Source organism: Lottia gigantea (assembly GCF_000327385.1).
Source record: "Lottia gigantea unplaced genomic scaffold LOTGIsca_44, whole genome shotgun sequence".
In the NCBI taxonomy this organism is placed as follows: Eukaryota; Metazoa; Mollusca; class Gastropoda; family Lottiidae; genus Lottia; species Lottia gigantea.
The window spans coordinates 1,634,488-1,654,881 of NW_008709540.1; the positions used below are offsets into that span (position 1 = coordinate 1,634,488).

Below are 20,394 nucleotides of genomic sequence, written 5' to 3' on the forward strand. Positions count from 1 at the left end.
TTCTAATATCCGCTGTAAAAGATGTAAGATTTTTTCCCTGGGATGCTCTTCTTTTGTCTCTTCTTCTTCTTCTTCACATTTTGGATTTTGAGAACAGGCCTCTGTAACGAGAAAGATACCAAAATTTGATTGAACAGATTCAAAATGTGTGATGATCAATCACGTAAACTTTCTATTTACACCCCTCTTTGTTTCCGTCCATGTTTATTTGTCCCGGTCAGGCAGTGTAGGAGAATTTTGTTTCTGTAGACTGTCAGGGTGTGGGGTATAGGTTTCAGATTGCCAACCTACTGAGTGATAGGTATTATGGACTTTTATCTAGATCAGTGGTTTTCAACCTGTTTTTGTATGTGTCCACAAATAGAATCAGCATGAATATCATGTCCCCATATATCGAAAGCGTATCTATGATTGGATACCAAGCACGTTCTCACATAGTTTGATAGTAATAATTCTCCTAGTACTCCTAGACAATGTTAATTTAGACTGTGTATAGTGTAGTCATCATATGAGATGTTGTATATATTGTAGTTGGAAAGTTTTTATTTTTCACAGCATGTGACTGGCTGTGACACATCAAATGTCCCCAAAGAAAAGTGCAAATGTCCCCACCATGGGACATGTCCCTGTGCATGGTTGAAAACCTACGATCTAGATTGTCAGTTTTCTTCACTGCCTAAAACACTGTCAGATATGGCCCTATCATTCCTGGTTGTGTTGTAGGGTTGTCATGGACCAAACGCAAGCTGGCCAATTTAAAAAAAAAGGTCAGTGTGCACTTGCCTTTAGATCTATAGTTGATTTAGATATATTTCTCTAAAATTGTAAGATATGTTTATATACTAAAAACGTTGGTTTATCTCTTACCTGAATCACAGCAAATACCATTAGCTACACACTGTCCTTGTTGACGTGAACCACACAGTTTACCCTCCACCCGACACGCTACGGTACTATCATTTTCATGTTCACAAATCTCGGTTTCTTTAGTACCAATATAACAACCAAATCTTCCACAGCATATGTTTGGTCCCACACATTGTCCCACGTTACCCGGCCCACATGACATACACTGAAAATATGAAAATATCAGTCGGTAAATATAATTGTGATATAAAAGGCAATTGTCAAAGAATATGCTCCCTCAGTAGACAACTCCATGGCAGCTTTAATTAAATGACCACATCAGCATAAATCAAGATGTATACAGTTGATTTTGATTAAAGAGGAATCTATGCATCGCTTTACTTGATACAATATGGCGGAGTTAAAACATTTTTTTTTTCAAGGTCTATATATGAAAAAGTTATAACCTAATGATACTAAACATGAGCTAAGGTGTCCTTACACCATGGGGATCACCAGGCAATAAGACTGGCGGTTATAAATTACGAATTCAACTATTAGGCAACTTTGTTGTGAGTTGCGTTCTGAACTAAAGCCACTTTCATTATCCGCAACCATACCCAGCTGCTGATCGCTGTGGTTCGAGGGCACCTTAACTCCTTCTGTTGACATTCATAGAAATTGAAAGGCTGAAAGGTTATGTAAAGTAGGTAAGGGCACAGATCACAATTATTGGTTTTAGTCTGGGAATTCTACTGAGCACCGCCAGTATAATGTTATATAATCCAGCTGTCCAAAGAAAATATCAGTTTTAATTGAAAGAATTCCGTTTCTGGTGTTTCTCAAGTATTCTTGACAGTATGACTTTTCTCAATGTAAAAGGGTGGGTGGTTGGGGGCTCAATGTAAAAAGGTGGGTGGGACTCAATGTAAAAGTGTGGGTAGGGCTTCAATGTAAATGAGTAGGTGAGGACTCAATGTAAAAAGGTGGGTGAGGACTCAATGTAAAAAGGTGGGTGAGGACTCAATGTAAAAAGGTGGGTTAGGACTAAATGTTAAAGGGTGGGTGGGGACTCAATGTAAAAAGGGTAGGTAGGGGCTACATGTAAAACACAGGGTGGGAGCAATATGTTAAATGGTGGTAGGGGTTCAATATTTAAGAGTGAGTGGTGACTCGATGTTACAAGGTGGGTAGGCTACATGTTACAGGATAGGTGGACTACATGTTACAGGATGGGTGGGCTACATGTTACAGGGTGGGTGGGAGATCAAATTAAGTGTAGGTGGGGGATAGAGAAGGGCTCCACCAAAAGCATTCAGTGATAGATATAAACATAATTCGAATCTTACGCGGTATAAAAATTAAAACCTCTTGTGAGAATTTAAGAATCGTATTCAATCAAGCGTTCCTTCCAGATAACAAATGTCAGTTATTTTAACTTGAAAACAAAAAATTGAAACAATAAAATGGGGTAAATGGATTGTGTAAATTACAGACCAGTATGATCTAACTCAGTTTCCATTCCTCTAGTTAGTCTATCGATCTCAGACGCGTAGGAATTAACACATACTGAATGTCAAAACCTTATCACCTATTAACAAAACAAATCTCTACATCAAAACAAATAAACCATTCATTTTCTCTCTGAATTTCCCCGAGTTATTTTCCCAATCTTATTAGCGTTAAATGAAGCAACTACACGCACCGACACAATTTCTTTTTGTGTAACTGAGAAGATCATTCGGAACTGACAGTAAACTTAATCTCAGAAAATATTCTTTGAAAATTTTCCTGTGATGCCAAAATGTAAATGTGGCGGCGCAAGTGGGTGCAAAGCGGAGTATCATATTTGTTTTCTGAGAAATTTCATATAATAACTTTATTATTTAAAAATACTCAAAATTATTTGAATCTCTCCAGTTTTAAAAACTATGGGTAATACAATTATAAGTAATCAGTTATAAAATGTTTTTGTCGACTATTTTTGAGGTAGTTAAAGGGTTTGTAAACAGGTTTTCTAAACTTTTTATGTGTATCGGGGACAATGCTAGCATCAATTGGTAACATTTCGATTTTCAGTTAGATGTCTATGGTTCCTGCAAGTCACTTTATCAGATGGTGCTACAGAATTCTAAAGACCTTTGTGATATTGACGAAGTGTATATATTGTCGCATATCTATAACTACAGGAACAACAGACATCTGACAGAAAATTGGAATAGTGCGAAAAGAACAATAAATGTTCCCGATACACATATAAATTATGGATGCGAACTTCGGAATAGGGATAAAAATCCGCAAAAGCATGGCAATTCCATCAACCAAACCTCTCGTCCCAAGAAAGGCAAACATGTTGTATAGTAGCAGACTTCGCAAGACACCCGGAATCATATAATATCTAAACAAATTGAATGAGCAATTGTCAACTACGACAGCAAGTTTCGAAGACCTCAACCTACTGATCGTGTTTTAATTCGTTCAGGTCAATTAATCAACATATCTAAACAAATCGTTAGAAAACGAGTTGAGGTCCCAGTGGAAAGAGAGAAGTTATCATATCATAGTAATTTTTAACAGTGATAATTATTAGAGCTTGTACGAATTGAAGAATTTCAGTTTAAGGTGCGAATAGAAGACGATTAGCGGAGATAATTTGTGGATTTCACTCGCAAGATAGTAGTGGGCGCTTAGATGAATAATAATCTTGATCTGTGTAGGTACTTCCGCCCACATCAACGGCGTCTTAACCGTCTAATGTGCAACTGGGAAACACATACCTTCAATTTCTAATAATCTAAAAGTCCCAAGGATACGTTTGCTTTATGTTTGAGTCTCAATGAGTTGTAGTGAATGTTCAAAAAGGGTAAACAAACCTTGTCTAGGTTATTTCATTCTTGAATTTAGAGTGCAATCTTTTGATTCAATTGACGTTTACTTGCAATCTACTCGTCACAACACTAACACTTGCTGATAAACTGGGCCATATATTTCATTCATTTACTCACTTATTCAAAATGAACACTCTTCAAGGATACACCTACGAGTTACAACATTTACCAAATGATCTTGTCACAAAAGTTAACAAAACATTTTACAAAGCCACACAGCTTGTTACAACATACTTGATACTTTTTCATCTTCCAACAAACGAAAATGCTATGAAGACTATAACTATTCCGGGGGCACAATAATCAAACTTTAGATCTATTTCCCCCTTCACAAATTACTACACCCTCGCATTGATTATATAATATAATGATTTCAATACCCGTACGGAAAGTTGAAACGCTCTTGAGGCTTATTGTAAGGCTGAATACAGAGGCCTATATTACATGGAGTTATTGCCAATCCATATGCAATGACCAGTACAGAAAGTCAACAAGGCTGTGCTCCATTACAACAAAATCTTGTTCTGTTTAAGCTGTTAAGCATCCATTCATTCGTTCGTTCATTCAATCGTTCGTTCGTTTAATCGTTCATTCGTGTATGCATTCATTCGTTCATTCAATGGTTCCAAGGTTGTTTTGCTATCAGGCGAGTTTTCCGCTGTATTTGAAGTCAATTATGTCTTTAATTGCAACACTTTCTCTCCAAACGTTAACCAAATTTACTGAAGTCACCGAATTAGCCATATATTTAGCAATATTTTTCTATATTTTAAATTTTTCAAACCAAATTTTTTATTTTTTTGTCAAAATCAAATAAGGAATTAGCCATTTAATCATTCATTCATTTTACTCGTTATATTCAGCAATGTATGGAATCATCCATTTGTGTTGTCAATTTCATTCACGATATAGCACGTACATTTTTCTAATTTGAGATTATTTGGAATTAGAGGGGCACTAGCGAGGAAATCCTGTTCCCTGGAGACCAATTGGATTTATTTATAGTTTCATAAATAGTACTAATATTGTTAATTAGCCTTAATGGGGCCTCCAATTCAATGACGTTGGAGATTACACTGATTAGTTCCTCTGGACAACAGAAATAATTGGTTATTGAATGGATGGAGAGGATTCAAGGGAACTCTCTGGGCACTGCTGGCCGTAGTATATGAATTTTTCTCGGACAATCTGGCGAATTGAATTATAGTCTATTATGCACATCGGCCAGAACGCAGAACGAATAAAATCGCCACTTTGGCGGCATTATCGCCTCCTTTTCCAATCCCACTAACTCAAAACTAATAATATTTCACATCATTAAATTTGGAATTGATTAAGCCATTTAATGATACTTTCAGATGAATTTTACCGTCGCACATTTTCGAGAAAGGGTAGTCTTTTAAGCCCTTTTTTTTCTCTGTTGAACGAGTTCAAATAGGCAGAATTAGGGTGACCCAGCTTGCCCCAATCCCTACTCCCACTACTTTACAAATTTACTGTCATTGAATATATCTTAGGGGAAAATTGCGTGGTAATTCTAAGGCCCTTATTCAGCCCACTTGCCGAATAATTCTTAGAAAAACCACTATTATCCGCTTCTGACTGAGCTAGCCAACTACTAGGCCTACTGGGTTTTGTAATTCGGTGTAAAATCTAATAGGTGACGGATTAGTAAAAGCCACGGCTTATTTCCGAAACCTTATTTATATTCTGTAAAATTTATATTAATGATAAATAAATAAATAAATAAAATATTGTTCAAACCAAATAGGCCTCTAGAAAAACTTGTAATTTCCAGTCAATGCTATTATTAGGCCTAGGTACAACACAGAAGGCTAATGATTAGTTTTGATTGTGTGTTTACTTTCCTTGTTACAAAATGGCCGTTGGAAATATTCACCTAACAAACTGAAGAAGCTCGATCGGTTTCTGCTATCAGTAGGCTAGGCCTATAACTTTTCAATCTGAAAGTTGACATGACATCAAAACACACTGGGAGAACTGATGAGGAACCAGTTTGAGGAAATGTTAATACCGGCCTACACATGATTGAAATTTTGATAAAACAAATATTTAGACGACTCTATCCTATCTCTTAAGATTTCCAATCTTTAAAAATAACATCTTAGGGATCATTAAAGATCATAGCTTATTGTTACTTAACATTGTTTAAAAGGAAAATAACAATAGATCAAGTTTGTTGGGTTATAAATCTTGTATGATAGAACGTGTACATCCCTCAGGTCTCCTGTCTGTCACTCATTGTCATGGTAATGGGCTCATTAATTTAAATATATTACGGCATCTATTATGTCATTGGCATGTATCAAGGGATATTTACATGACGTATTTGTATCTAGGGATGACGTAATCATAAGCTTGTCTTACTCATTGTTAAAAGTCGCATTTTATAAAAAAAAATGGCCTTATTTGAAAAACCTGCTTTGATTTCATATTAAACTGAAAACCCTTTTTGTATTTGCAATAATCCATGAAGTAGGCTAAAACCTCTTTCCTGGTCAACTTTCCTTATCACATATATAGTAGCCCATAGTGTTACTCGTCCTTATTTGCTGCAGAATGCAGACCTAAGACATAAAACTCCATTTCATTTCAGGTAATAATCTCAAATTTCGACGGTGAGAGGTGAACACTATTAGCCTACTGATTGGCTTATCTAAAATATTACGGTTTCTGAGACTAAAGTACGATTGGTTAAAAAAAACAAAATGGCGCACATGTCCCTTTAACGTTAAATATTCTGTGTTAGAGCACTCTTTATGAAGACCAACAACCAGTATAAAACTTATCAGTCTTCTTGCGATTCTTTGATGTCTTCGGTCTTTCGGTGTTTTACTGTCCCCAGGGTGGCACACTTTATTGAAATTTTTAAACATTTTTCATACATGAAATGGTAAATGCTATTGTGTGTGCGGAGATGGAGAGGGTTCGGAAAAATTAAGGACATTTGATCGAGGTTTTCCTGCATTACTGGAACCACAGACCATAGATAGGACACCTGAACAATTCCATTAAAAGTCACACGATTTTATAACCAACACGAAAACTGTTAACTCGGTGTGAAAAGATTAAAATATAAATTTATAGATGACATAGTTTGAATTCTTCATTTTGAATATCATGATAAGATCTTTATTCATTCATTTTTAATCTTTTTACATCTATTATTAACACCACCACTCCTTTAAAGTGTAGCCTACTTAGTTTATTTACCTGAAAAGTAAAGCCTAGTTCACACTGTCGACGATCATAGTACGACTTTAGTACTACATTACAGATACCTTACAGTCGACGATCATAGAACTATTTTCGAACTACATGTACATGTAAAAACGTACAGTCGACGAATCATAGTACGACTTTAGAACTGCGTGTTACACCTTACAGTCGACGATCATAAAACCATTTTCGAACTACACGTAAAAATGTACAGTCGACGAATCATAGTACGATTTTAGAACTACAGTTCTATGTTATACCTTACAGTCGATGATCATAGTACGACTTACGATTTACATGTAGAAACTATGTAGAAAAATGGTTCAAGAAGCAGTAGGTAGAAGATATCCCAGATCATTATAGTGTATCCTTAAACGATTTGCGACATAATGGCAGCAACAGACTTCCATAATGTAGTGATAAAGCTGATATTGAAGTGCATGTGAATAATATATTTCAGGACTGGTGCCGTTGCTATATACAGTATATTATATGTCAGAGAGTGTGTGAGTTTGTCTTTCACTTAACGTCTAATTTTCACATAATTAATAAGAATACGTCTATTGCTCTGTGACCTAGGTCAGTGCTTTGGTCAAGACTTTTTAAGGGGTTTAGTGGCGATTACTAAAACTGTATAATGACGATACATTTTGAACCTTAACGTCTACATTTGCGTCGCTGATTGAATAGTAAATCCTAGTTCACACAGTCGAAGATAATCGTACTGACAACTTATAATCGAAGCATGGTCGAGAAGTAGTTGGTAGAAGGTATCTAAAATTAATAATCTTACACAATTATAAAACATAATGGCAGCAACAGGCTTCTATAATACAATAGTAAAGCGGATTACAAAGTTATTTATATTCACTGAGTTAATGGTTTAGTGACGTCAAAAAACCCGAACTATGATATTCAACGATCCATATAACTACGAGTGTGAATCAGAACATGGTTGATTGAATACATGATAATAAAATCAGGCGTAGTTTGAATTTTTTTTTATTTTTTTTTTGTCATGGATTGATTTTTTTCACTTTTCTGCCTTTTCGGGGGCGTAGTTAGGATTCAAATGCGTTTTCTAATTTGTGGCAAGTTTTAAGATCCCTGAAATGTATTTGAAACCCTATAGGTAACACAAATCAGAAAACTCGTGTAATGTTGTGGGTAAATCGACATCGGCGTTTTCAATTGGGGGCGGACAAGGGGGCCACCCCCACCCAGACACAGGCCCTACATAGCCCCCCGCCCCCTCTCCTTCTTTCTCCACATCGAAACACATACTTCACAGTCTTTACAGTCTTCTCTGTTCAAATTACATACTCTACATATTCACTACAGCTTGCTGCATGATTCATTCATTGAAATAGTAAAAACACCAAACCCACAAGATAAAACACTGAAATATAATATCTGGAGCAGACGTCTAATCAGACTGCCACTACCCTAATTTTCTAACAGTCTATTCTATTTCGAGAAGTTTATATTCAATTTATATAGATACCATTGGATTATACAGGGCGGATATACATAATGGTGACAGGTGCTGACATTCGGCAACACTTGACAGTTTCCGTAAAGCTGAATCTGCCTTAGCAATAAAAGATGTAAATCTTGTGTCTTTTGGGGCGTGCCTCTTTAGTCTGAAGTTTTATCACAGGTTTGTCTTGTTAAATTTTTCTGAATTTCGTTCATTACATGTAATGTCTTGCAAAATGATATTTTCATATGAAGTTGCACTGCAAACATTGCCGTAAATTAAGGGGAAGAAGCTGCATAAATCATTTTTTAACCCTAAAAATGTATACTGAAATTAAAAATATTGCACCACATAATTTTCAGCTTCAGTGGGACTAGGTTGCCTCAGACCCCGCCTGTATAACTCCCCCCTCCCCCCCTCTATATCACTTATATTTGGGGGTGGGGATTTGTGACTTGAATAGTAAATAGTCTTCAGAAGTACTAGAAATGTGAACACTATTACTGATGAGCTTAGGTAAAAAAAATCATGTTTCTGAAACCAAAGTAAGATTGGTAAAAAAACAATGGCACCAATGTTCCTTTAAATCAATTTCTAGCCCTGGCAAAAATTTGAAATTGACTAATCCACGACCTTTGCTGCTATAATGGGTGTAATTAGACCATGTTCTTCATGAATGATACCATGAAACTGTTTATCGGTTATTATCTACTATGATATATCGACCAAGAATGTAACTCATTGGGCCGAGTTCAGTCTATATCAGTGTACTCTGTAACTTACGACAGTGACGTTTCTATAGCTGTCTTTACACTTCCAGAAAAATTGGCCCGCTAATGAACCGTACTCGAAACGGACTCGTCCCAGATAATTTCTGGCTGTCTAAACTCGGCTAATAAACAATAGGCGACGGGGCCAAGTCAGGGCCAAAGGAGGGAGGGGATTGGAAAGGGTGTAGGAGGCATTCGAGAACTCAATGAAAAGAAATTGGGGGTGACGAGCTTGACCAGTACCATTTATTAAAAACTGATAAAACAGATTTTGTTTCCTTGCGAGTATGTTCTGGATTATGTGATATATTTTGGAATACCTATGTTTAATCTAAAAGCAGATTTAAAATTGAATGTTCTGATGAAACAGCAGATTGCCTTCGAAAACTCCATAAACAAACTAACTTCATAAAACAAAGAATACTCCCTCACTTGACATTAATTTCTAAAGCCTTCACAAAAGTAATTTCAAATGATTATTTTTAGATCTTGTACAAATTGTATAATCTGAGTCAATTACAACGAAACGAAAAAAGAGGTAATAAAAACTAAAAAGAAAGAAAACATACAGATTATCCTGTCAAGCCCACGGGTGGCTGATAGTTGGAAATTGAATGTGGGACCGATTTACCCGAAAAAAGTCGTTAAAGGGACGGTTACGCCATTTTTAGGGTTTATTCGACTCTTGAAAATTTGAGTAGTTTTCAGAAGTACTAGACGTAAGAAAATTGCACAATTTTTTTAAATCAATATTTCTATATATGTCTTTTCTATATATCACGAGTCGTCATTTTAACATGCAAATATGGATAATTCTCGACACACAAGGATTTGAAGGCTCAAATTTAGACAGTGAGTGTGAACACTATTACTGATTGGCTTCCCGTTTCTGAGATTCAAGTATGATTGGTCAAAAAGAATGGCGCACGTGTCCCTTTAAAGATGACTGAAAGATAGTGTCCTGTTCCATGAGTTCGTTTACCCCTCATATAGTCCTTTAATGGAAGGTCAAACTACGTTTCCAAAGCTAGCTATCCAGGCGAGAATTCATATCTTAAACACGCGTCGATAGCACGAGAAGAGCGTTACGATTTAAAAAAGCCCTTCAAGTGTTACTGATATTACAGAAAAACGTTTATTATTATGATGTTAACACGGCAAATACCATTGAAGCCAAATGTGAGGGGGGGGGGATTTTCTAGCATGCTATCATCTGCGTGGGCGTACATAGCTGCACCCCCACCCTCCAAATATTACCTTTTCGGCCAGCGAAAAACAAAAGAATAAAACAAAGAAAAATACAGGTAAAATTCGTGGGAAAATTTCGGGCAATCCAGCATTTCCCAACGGAAGGGCAAGTAATATATCTGGAGAGGCAATGGTGTATGATGTTGCAGTAATGGAATTGGTTGTTTGTCACATATTTCGATGGAGGGAGCTATCCATATTTTTCACCTCCTCCCCCCTTGTAGCAACATTGACTGCACATTATTAGAGTAATCCCTATCTAAAAACGTGAAATACCAAGTAGCCTACATAGAGTATGGAAGCCCCCATCACGCAAACAATATTACACAGATTTCAGTATAAATGAGATAATGCAGGATAAAGCCTTTAATTGACTAAAATCCCACACTGTCTGTTTCTTCTCTTCATATACAAGTAATGATACTGTTTTATACTAAGCTTGTAAGAATTTAAACTATTTTGAAAAGGGCATTAATATAAAGTAGTAACATGTGTAAAAACAAAATGTGAAATAACCATTTTTATAATTAGGACAAATCTTTCAGACAAATGCCATTAAACTATTCTTTGGTTTTTTTACAATTTTATTTCATTTATTGGGGGTTGTACTAGAGCTGTTGAGCAATATCCAGCAATTTAACCCCTACCAGTTTCCTTGTCTCACTCTTTGTCACCATATATTTCAATGTCACCATTAATTCTTATGTCCGATAGAAGGACTTGATAAAGTCGAGTTTTACTGTAGAAGTGACGAACGTGTAAGTTTCACACCTTTAGTAACGGAGGTGAATGCACCAGCTTCACAATACATGATTGTATCAATCGTTTAATTAAAATAAAGGCCCTCTTTAACAAGGATTTTAGAATTGTTGTAACCATTGTAAAATCATTCTTGGGTTTAAGATTAAAGGTGAGCCATGAATTCAGATTTTCATTTTCCTGTAACTTTTGAAAATAATCCTAGTTTCTTCATCTCTAAACTGTGTTTTAATACTATCAAATAGACATGAAAAATACATCGAGTAAATCGAGACAAATTCATACTTTCACTTTTCCCTATGTAGATATCACCGATATCTTATGTTGTATTAGACCACGGTATTCCTTTAACGTTTGTAAGCTTCTTAGAAAAGCGAAAGTGACGATATCAAATTTTCAAAGTCGTAGCTATCGTTCTTCCAAGCCAAAGTATCGCCATATCACGCCTCCTTTTTGTTTTGTTTTTTCAGTCAAACAAAACAATTAGAGAAATCTATCCCATTAAAGTAAGCCTGTTACAGATTACAATGGCTTCTCGAGACTTCCGGTTAACAGCATTTACATTCAACATAGGGAATAAAAGCAATACGTAACTTTTACCTCCTCAGTTATAATCTCGTTATAAAATATAAATGCTACTGTCTTAGGGCATCTTAAGCCGATTACAACTGAAAGCAAAGTTTTAACAAAAATGGATAATTGAATAGAAAAGCTTCCAAAGAAATAACTTTGGAAAAACAAGATGAGAGTTCATGTCCATTGCATTTTGTAGATACACCAACGTTTTAAGATCAATGTCCTGACAACATTTTCTCCACTGCACACTGCACGGTGTTGATCGTCTTTAGTCGGAACTAAAGAAGAAACGTTGGACGTAAAACTCCATTAACAGTGGCTCAACTAGACAAGTGGGGCCCGTGGACTTTAGTGAGCTGGTGCTACTTTCGGGAATTCTTTTTCAACACATGCACTCGTGTCTCCATCAGGGGTGGGGACTCGTGGACCACAATATTACCGTGTCTATGGTAATGAGCCTCTGTCTATTTATTCATTTCATTTATGAGAAATCAAGGAAAGTCCTTGAGATATTCTTTTTGATTAGACTATATCCAAAACAATGTTAACGATTTTCCATTCTGCACTCAGACATAAAGATAAACCTTTCAAACATGATATCGCATTTCCGGTAACTTCCTTGTGTTATGTTACAGTGAGAAGAGATAAAACTGTTAAATACATGACGAAAACAAATATTATGGGTATCTTTCACTAGAGTACTAAGGACTACCCACAGGTATCAAATCTAAACCAACCTGTAGGGCCCTTACACCATAGCGATTACAGTTGCGTATGGTTGCGAATAAAGAAAGTGGTCAGGGGTAGCTTACTCACAACTTAGTTGCATTACGGTTGAGTCCGAAACTAATGACCGCTATTCTTATTCATACGCGACTGTTGATTGCTGCGGTGTGAGGGCCCTTGACTTGATTATATTATTCGTGTAATGTGATAACCAATTACTAACCTTCTTTAGTAGCTGATAGAGCTCAATTTCAGCTAATCTTTCAGAACTAAATCTGAGATCAGTTGTCAAAAAGATGACAGATAATTGTATGTTTACTACCGCGTAACTTAAAAATGGACAATAGCGTTTTCTTATGACTCGATCGAGCTCAATGTCAACTATCTGTATGCCGTATCCGAAATTAAGCTCTCATGAAACGTGCCATGGAGTAGTCATTAACGTGTAACGTAAAATCGATCACGATGCCTCGTATTTTAGATGATACATCAGGAGATGTGTTAATGTTGAAAACATTGGCGAATATGTGGTTGGTACGATTATTTCGGACTATCTTGATAATCCATAGGCCAGACCATTATCTGATCAAATCACCCGTCACGATCTAGATTGGCTTTTAACTTTCAATATTTTAAGTCAGGATATTTCAATAAAATCAAAATACCATAAAATAGAGAAATAGTTTCACCGATTGCGTTCATTATCTTTACCTCTTTATTGGTTTTGATTCAGTAAAGCGAAACGAAGATATTTTCTCTCCGTTGAATTATCTAGGTAAAGAAATATAAATAATAAAGAAAGTGAAAATTGAATGCTTTTCAATGACCACTCGCGGCTCCGAAAGGGGGGGGGGGGATATGCATTGTTTTCTAGTAGAAAAAGGAATAATATTGTAAAATACTGTCGCTATTTTGTGTGGGTTGATTGGCTTTTAACGTTTATTGATTCTTGCTCTAACGGCGTTTCTACTTACAAATTTCTTATCATTATACATGGGTATAGAACTGACTGTTAGCTCCTTCCCCGTCCTCGAAAATTCTGGCGTCCCGACTCGTGTCGCTAACCTGTTGATTCTTGGAAGCGCGACTGTCTTGCTCCTGATCCTATCCAGAGAGTTCTTTTAATTTTGCTCAGAAGTTTTCAGTTCATTACTGGATGTGTGATCTGTTTCTGCATCACACTAATCGCAATCTGACATGTTTATAGTATAATGGCAATACATTCAATCAATCTATAATTACCAATTTATATGGCACCCGGTCCATTGATGAATATACCTATATTGTTATTGGTCAAGTTTTAGACTAATTTTGAGTTCATTCTAAGAGGTAGAGTTCCTAGTTACATGGAATAGTTTCTTTAATTTGCTGGGTACGGCTGCACTTACATTCGGACTAAAAGGAGATTGTTGTAGGCGTTGTTCCTTGGTTGCAAACAAAAACATCGGGTCAGTATACAGGTGACAATATGGTCCGATATGGCCCAATAATATCATAATATTGGATAGATAAAGGGATTATACAAGTCAATTGGCAGTTTTCCATTACCTATAGGGTCAACTACATTACTCGCCACTCCTGTGAAGGCTTTAAAGTTGGCGTCTCCTTTTTCTCCATTTTCATTATACGGTCCAAAAGTGGGCGAGGCAATAATATCGGTTTTAAAGTTGGCATCACCTGTCTGTTGTTTTTAATCTGGTAACTCCTATTCATTAAGTGTAGTTTAAGTTTTAAAGTAAAATTCTCCCTTTTTCTCCACTAACCTAAGGTTGCTCAGTCAGCATGGCAAAAATATCGCCATTCTTGTGTGGCTTTTAAAGTTGTCGTCAATTTTTCTCTGGTTTTTAATCCGTTAAACCCAATTTAACGAGTGTAATTGTATTTTTAACCAAAGGTTGCATGACAATAACATCGGCACTCCTGTGATTCTTAGCTTAATCTTAAGGGTGCTGAGTCAACATGGAAAACATTTGGCCACACCAATATGACAAGTTTTAAGTTGTCTTGTTTAACGCTGTTGCGACATCTAAAATGACAACTAAAAAAATATACCACTCCTGTGAAAATTGATAGAAAGCATGATAACAATGTCGACACTCCTGTATATTTTTGGGGGTCTCCAGTTCTCAGCTTTTATCCAAAGGTTGCTTAGTCAACATGGTAATAATCTGGACACACCAATAAAGTATTTTGGCCATATGCAGCGCTCGTGCTTTACCTAAACTTTGCCTAAGTTAGACTCAAGTCGAACTTTAGGTATGCACCGTCGATCTTTATGAAAGTCGTGCTTAAATTTGACTATCAAATGTAGAAAATGAAAGCCTTAATCCTAACTTTGTAAAGTTCGACTGTAGTCAAGGAAAGAGCGCTGCATACGACCCCAAAAGTCGAAATATCCTTATATTGTGCATTGTTAGTATGTAGTAATTTCGGATTACCAGAATATCAACCACAATAACCACATTATATTTAACCGCATTAAAATAGTCGACCGCAATACCACATTATATTTAACCGCATTAAAATAGTCGACCGCAATACCACATTTAAAGCTACTACAGTTCCCGCGATATTTTCCCTTTCGAACGCAGATATATACGTTTTTTTTAAACATTAAACACGCATTCATAGGATGAAGTAATTAAAGAAAGTTGTTCATCTTTTGCTTATATCTTTAGAGAATGTCGCTTTTCCCTACGACTTGCATCACTGACAAGGGAAACCGGTTGAAAAAAACGCAGGTGTTATCTCGACCTATCCAGGGAATCAGCGATTAAGCGTTTAACTCAGAGTCATGTAAAAAATGAAGAGTCTACACAAAGAGCTTTAATGGACTGGAGGCGGCACGGGTTTTTAACGCCATAGCTCTTAGTTACGCAAATAATGTAGAGTGACACAAAAAAAACCCATTAAACTGGTCCCCCATTCCAGCAAAAGCTTCGCAACGAGGTGTAGCGATTAGCGACCAGGGTACCAGTTTAGTTTTCTATGAGGCAACCATGAATAAAATAAACCTAAAAGTTGGTATCTGTTTTTAAAGTATGACACTGTTACAACGAGATATTATATGAACATTCATCAGTATATTGTAATAATGTAATAATACCACTAACTCTGAATTAACACTAATCTGCCATTGTCCACCATGAGATAGTTGCCAAAACACATGTCAATAGGCGACATCACATCATGACATTGGTAACACGAAACCACGCGATCGCCAGACGGCGGCAATAGCCTACTATTTTCGATTTAAAACTGTCGAGATGTATCTGTTACATACAGGGGTAAATGTGGCTTTAGGCTCGAGAAAAGACTAATTCTAATAACTATTATTTGACTTCATGATTTTCCAAAAGTGATTCTTAGTTGATAATAACAGAGTGGCAATCGGGGATACAGAATTGAAAGCATGTCATGCCATCAACGAGCGCATTTCAGACATGAAAATATATAACCCTATAAATCTGGTCCAACTCGATCCCCGGCTAAATGTGCAGATATCCCACCCATCAGAAGAACGATTAGGACCTAATTTGTAGGACTAGAAAATATTGGCCTTGGATACTGACATATATTTGAATATACAAAGATGAAAGTTGTCCTTGCTCTAGTAACCGCTGGCTGCAGGGAACAGTCACTGTTTCACTATAGTAATTTAACAGAGGTTAATAAACCATGGAGCTTCGGTCGTATACATTCTTACATTCCTATCATATTGTCTATTTGAAATTAAAATTCTAAATAATTCATGAAAAAAAAGAGGAAAAATCAAAGCACGTAAGGTCTACGAGTGAAAGTTAATCAATGATTAATATAATGGTAATAATCCTAATATATATGCTAATATATGCTAATTTATTCAAATATTTAATATAGATAACCTTATATTTATTAATATTGATCTATGTGATCAGATATTGATTTCATTAAAATCTTTGATTGATTTGATAATATTGCTTATGAGTTTAGCCAAAATTTGAATTCAGTCTCAGGAGTTGCCCCCTCCCATCCCCCATTGAGTCAGTCTGCTCCCTATTTGTACCCCTAGTCTCGGAAGGCTGGCACCGCCACTGGTCTGCGGATGGCTACGGACAGCTGGCAAGGTGCCAAAATGGGAGAATCACATGCGAACTACGCTTTTGCACAAGAGATGTCTTAGCCTACACTTACTCCTCACATTCATACTAATTTACACATCTTTTGTTATGATTTAGATGTAAGTTTTTGGTTTATTAAGCACAACAATAAACTTTCAGTCCCAAGCTACATCAATTCTAAGACACTGAAATATATTTAAGTAATTTTGAAATCTGGCGGAACTCCTACTATCATTTTTTTCCATATTTTATTTCAAAATATATAAAGTTCATTCCAGTTGACAGAGCTGTTAATTAAACCGGAAGTAGAACAACATGCTTCCAACATGGAGAGAGGGATGAAAATAAAACGGATACCGGAAGTTAATTTGCGATGTGATCCGGTTTCAGTGACAGTCAGATATGACACTAGATACACAAAATAATAGAAGTTGTTTGCTGTTATATGGAAATTAACAAAGATCTACCAGAAATCACAAGAACTAACCAAACCACATGCATTGGTAAAAAAAGTCCAAAATCTATCCAGTTAAACGAGAAATGATATGATTCGATAGGAATTAAAGATAGGTTTCCTTATTTTTTTAGTCTCAAATTAAGCAAACTATTTGGTTAGTTGATGTTTCTAATGAATTATCATGTATTCTTGATCATATCATTATGTTCTTATTGCATATAATTATGAGTTTTAACCATATGTCCATGTATGTACAGTCTGGATAAACAAAAAAAGGCTTTTTGACCTTTCTTGATCGGCCACTCACTGGAAATATGTTGGTAATTCTCTTCTAATTGAGCTATTTATGAATAAATTACGGACATGTGAGACAAACTTGTATTTACCAAGTCATTAGAACATTTCTACTTTCTATTCATATAAGTATTAGCATTTTCATTTTCATAAATGAAAGTAAGGGAAACCGTCTTTAAGTTTACCCGTGAATTATCCAGGTAGGGTATAAAGGTCCCTAGAGAACATCGCAAGCGTTTGCTCGAACTGTAGTAGTGACACCACCTGGGGAGATAACTCTATGTGAACTATCCCTATTCCAAACTGTTGAATTGATTTTGAGATTTCTATTTTGTATCATTGAATTGTTTGATTAATCATATCGATCTTTTGATCCCGGATGTCAATTTTTACAGAAATTACTGAGATAAAACCAGCAACCAGTCCTTGACTTAAAAACTTGAGAAGGAGTGTTGGATTTTTAACATAAGAGCGATAATCCATTAAGGTGCGAGTTCAAGGGTCAGTGAGGAGAAAGTCGTGTGTTCACGCCTATTCAGGAAGTGTCATATTCGCACATGCATTACGCCTGATACACGGCACGATCCTGTATTGACTTATTTCACCACTGATATAATATGATATCTGTATTTAAGAAAGTACAGTTTTAAAATATCTCTATAAAGTAAATATAATATCTGGTGGTTCACTAGAGTTAACAAATTGAAGTTTCGCTTATTAAAGTAAGATTTATTACATAGGATAGCATGATGGTTTTGCCTAGCATAGCAAACGAGGATGCTTAGCTAATGAATGGTTTAATCTAGCACATTGAGATGCTTATTTAACGTGCTTGGTAAGGTTAGGTTTGTGTTATATGACGATGCTAAGCAAAAGTACCACGTGGGAACATGCCCACACAATAAAGGTGCCCCCCCCCCCCCCCTTCTAAGTTTTATATCTTTGAGTTGTGCCTGTTGCTCAAACGTACTATTAAATTTACACACAAGAACAAACACGGAGATCAAAGGAATAATGATTTGAATGCCTGGTTAATATTTAATGGGTATACTCAAGATTATCACAATTATCCAAAAGGTATACACTTGTATTGACAGTTTGAATAATTTACTATATTTCTTAAAAGATTACTGTGTCTTTGATGTAGTGAACCTACAGAACATGAATTTAATGGAAGGTGGGTTTAACCATACATCTGTAACACAACATTGGCCTCCCCATTTTAAGATATTTTCAATTCCATGACGTTCTCTCGAGAACAGTTCTTCAAACCTCGGTGTTTGTTTTGAAGATTTCTAAAGTAAACGCCGTGAGTCTGCGATGGTTTGACAAAATGGCGACTAATCCGATGTCTGAATCAATGTTTCGTCGCCAAAGCAGAGAGTAATGTCTGGGGGTATCTGTTGGCAATGCCTGCCTCCCCTCCCCGAAAAAAATGTTTGCCCCCTGAAAAAATTCTGACCAAGACCATACCCTATTGCCCTTCAGGACAAATTACTACCACCCATCCCCCCACGGAAAATTCAAGTTTGGGTACGGGTCTGGGCCGAGGATAAACGATGACAAGGGCAGAGTTACTAATGATCTTTCATCTGACGAGAAGGTCTTAGTCCAAACGCTTTTAAATTCTAATTGTCATTTCCTAATTCTATTGTATGTTAAAACCATATAAAACTTTTCCACAATAAAAAATGTTTGATTCAAGAAATGGAAACATAAAAACACGAAGTTGTATTTGTCAGGAAAAGTAGATCAAATATCAGGTTTTATGGACTTTTACTGATAAAAACAATGCTTCCAAGGCCGCAAGAACATCATTCAGAAGCAGCCCGGGAAATCCGTTGAACAACAAGTGCTCGCGGAAAACTTGTAAAACTTCACCCACTTACAGAAATAGATAAATTTCATCAAAATCTCGTCCAAGTTGTGCTAAAATCTAGAGTAAAATTTGTACAGTAGTGAATTCCTCCAAAGAGAAGTACCATCAGGTGTTTCGAAAAGAGTAAACCTGACCATTACAAGTCACCACAATTCATAATGTTCGATATTTCTTCCATTTTCTTAGTACATATTTTTCAAGTTATTTACTAATGCAGTAACTTGTTTGTATTTAAACGTTAAAAAGTCGAAACTTTCAGAGAATAAAATTCACCGTTATCATTAAAATGGTTTTGTTTATAAAAATTATAATCCATACAAGCAGGACAATTCCGTTAAATCAAAATGTCTTCCGAAGTATTTTGTTTTTTGTACTTGACATTGAGAGTGGCCTACTGGGAAAAGGTGACCTCGTCACAACAGTGTCACCAACTCAGTTGAAGTAATAAAAATCCGTACGAGCAAGACTATTACGATAAAATAACAGACAGAAAACTGTTTGGTTATCACCGATATGTTTAAAAAAAAAAACCATCTAGTCGATCTTAGATCTGAAACTAAATATTGGTGTTAAAATCACGGGCAATAATCTAACACCTGATAGGCAATAACTATTCCAATAGTCAATGGAGAAATAGTTTTTTGAACTTTTGTTTGCCTGAATTGATCTGGTTGTATCTCATGATTTTTGCCATTGTAGTAGTGGCGCGCGACGCGGATCATGCTTACTCTGTTCAAAACACTTGATTGGACTCTTTTGGAGTAGTCCACTACTATACAACTTTTAATCTCGATTTTGCCATACTTTGGATGAACTTTTGACTAACAGAATTGTCTTGCGTTTTCTGTATTCGAATGTCGACCTTGCAGTTGGAAGAATCTGAGAAAAACCGAGAGAATCTTATCAACCGACTGAAAAATCGCAGTTGCTAAAAATTGTCTCTAGCTACATTCTCTTCAGCAGTAAACATTGGATCTGGGCGTAGAACAGAACGGTTGGAAACTGCAATTATATCATTTAAAAAACAATTAGCCTACAAACGATCCTACCTAAAAAACCAAAAAACGTGTCGTATGCCATGATATATGCATTGTGTTTTGTTGTCAAAAACGTGTCGTATGCCATGATATA

General features: G+C 36.1%; 1 protein-coding gene across 1 annotated transcript in view; it reads right to left on the reverse strand.

The window, feature by feature from the left end:
* Positions 1 to 868: 868 nt before the first annotated feature.
* LOTGIDRAFT_53893 (hypothetical protein) overlaps positions 869 to 20,394 on the reverse strand; it is a gene marked incomplete at both ends in the record, with an annotated part of 32,386 nt that continues 12,860 nt past the window's right edge. Inside the window, one exon of the mRNA XM_009060658.1 lies at positions 869 to 1,072. Within this exon, the coding sequence (XP_009058906.1) occupies positions 869 to 1,072 (204 nt within the window). The remainder of the gene's footprint in view (positions 1,073 to 20,394) is intronic.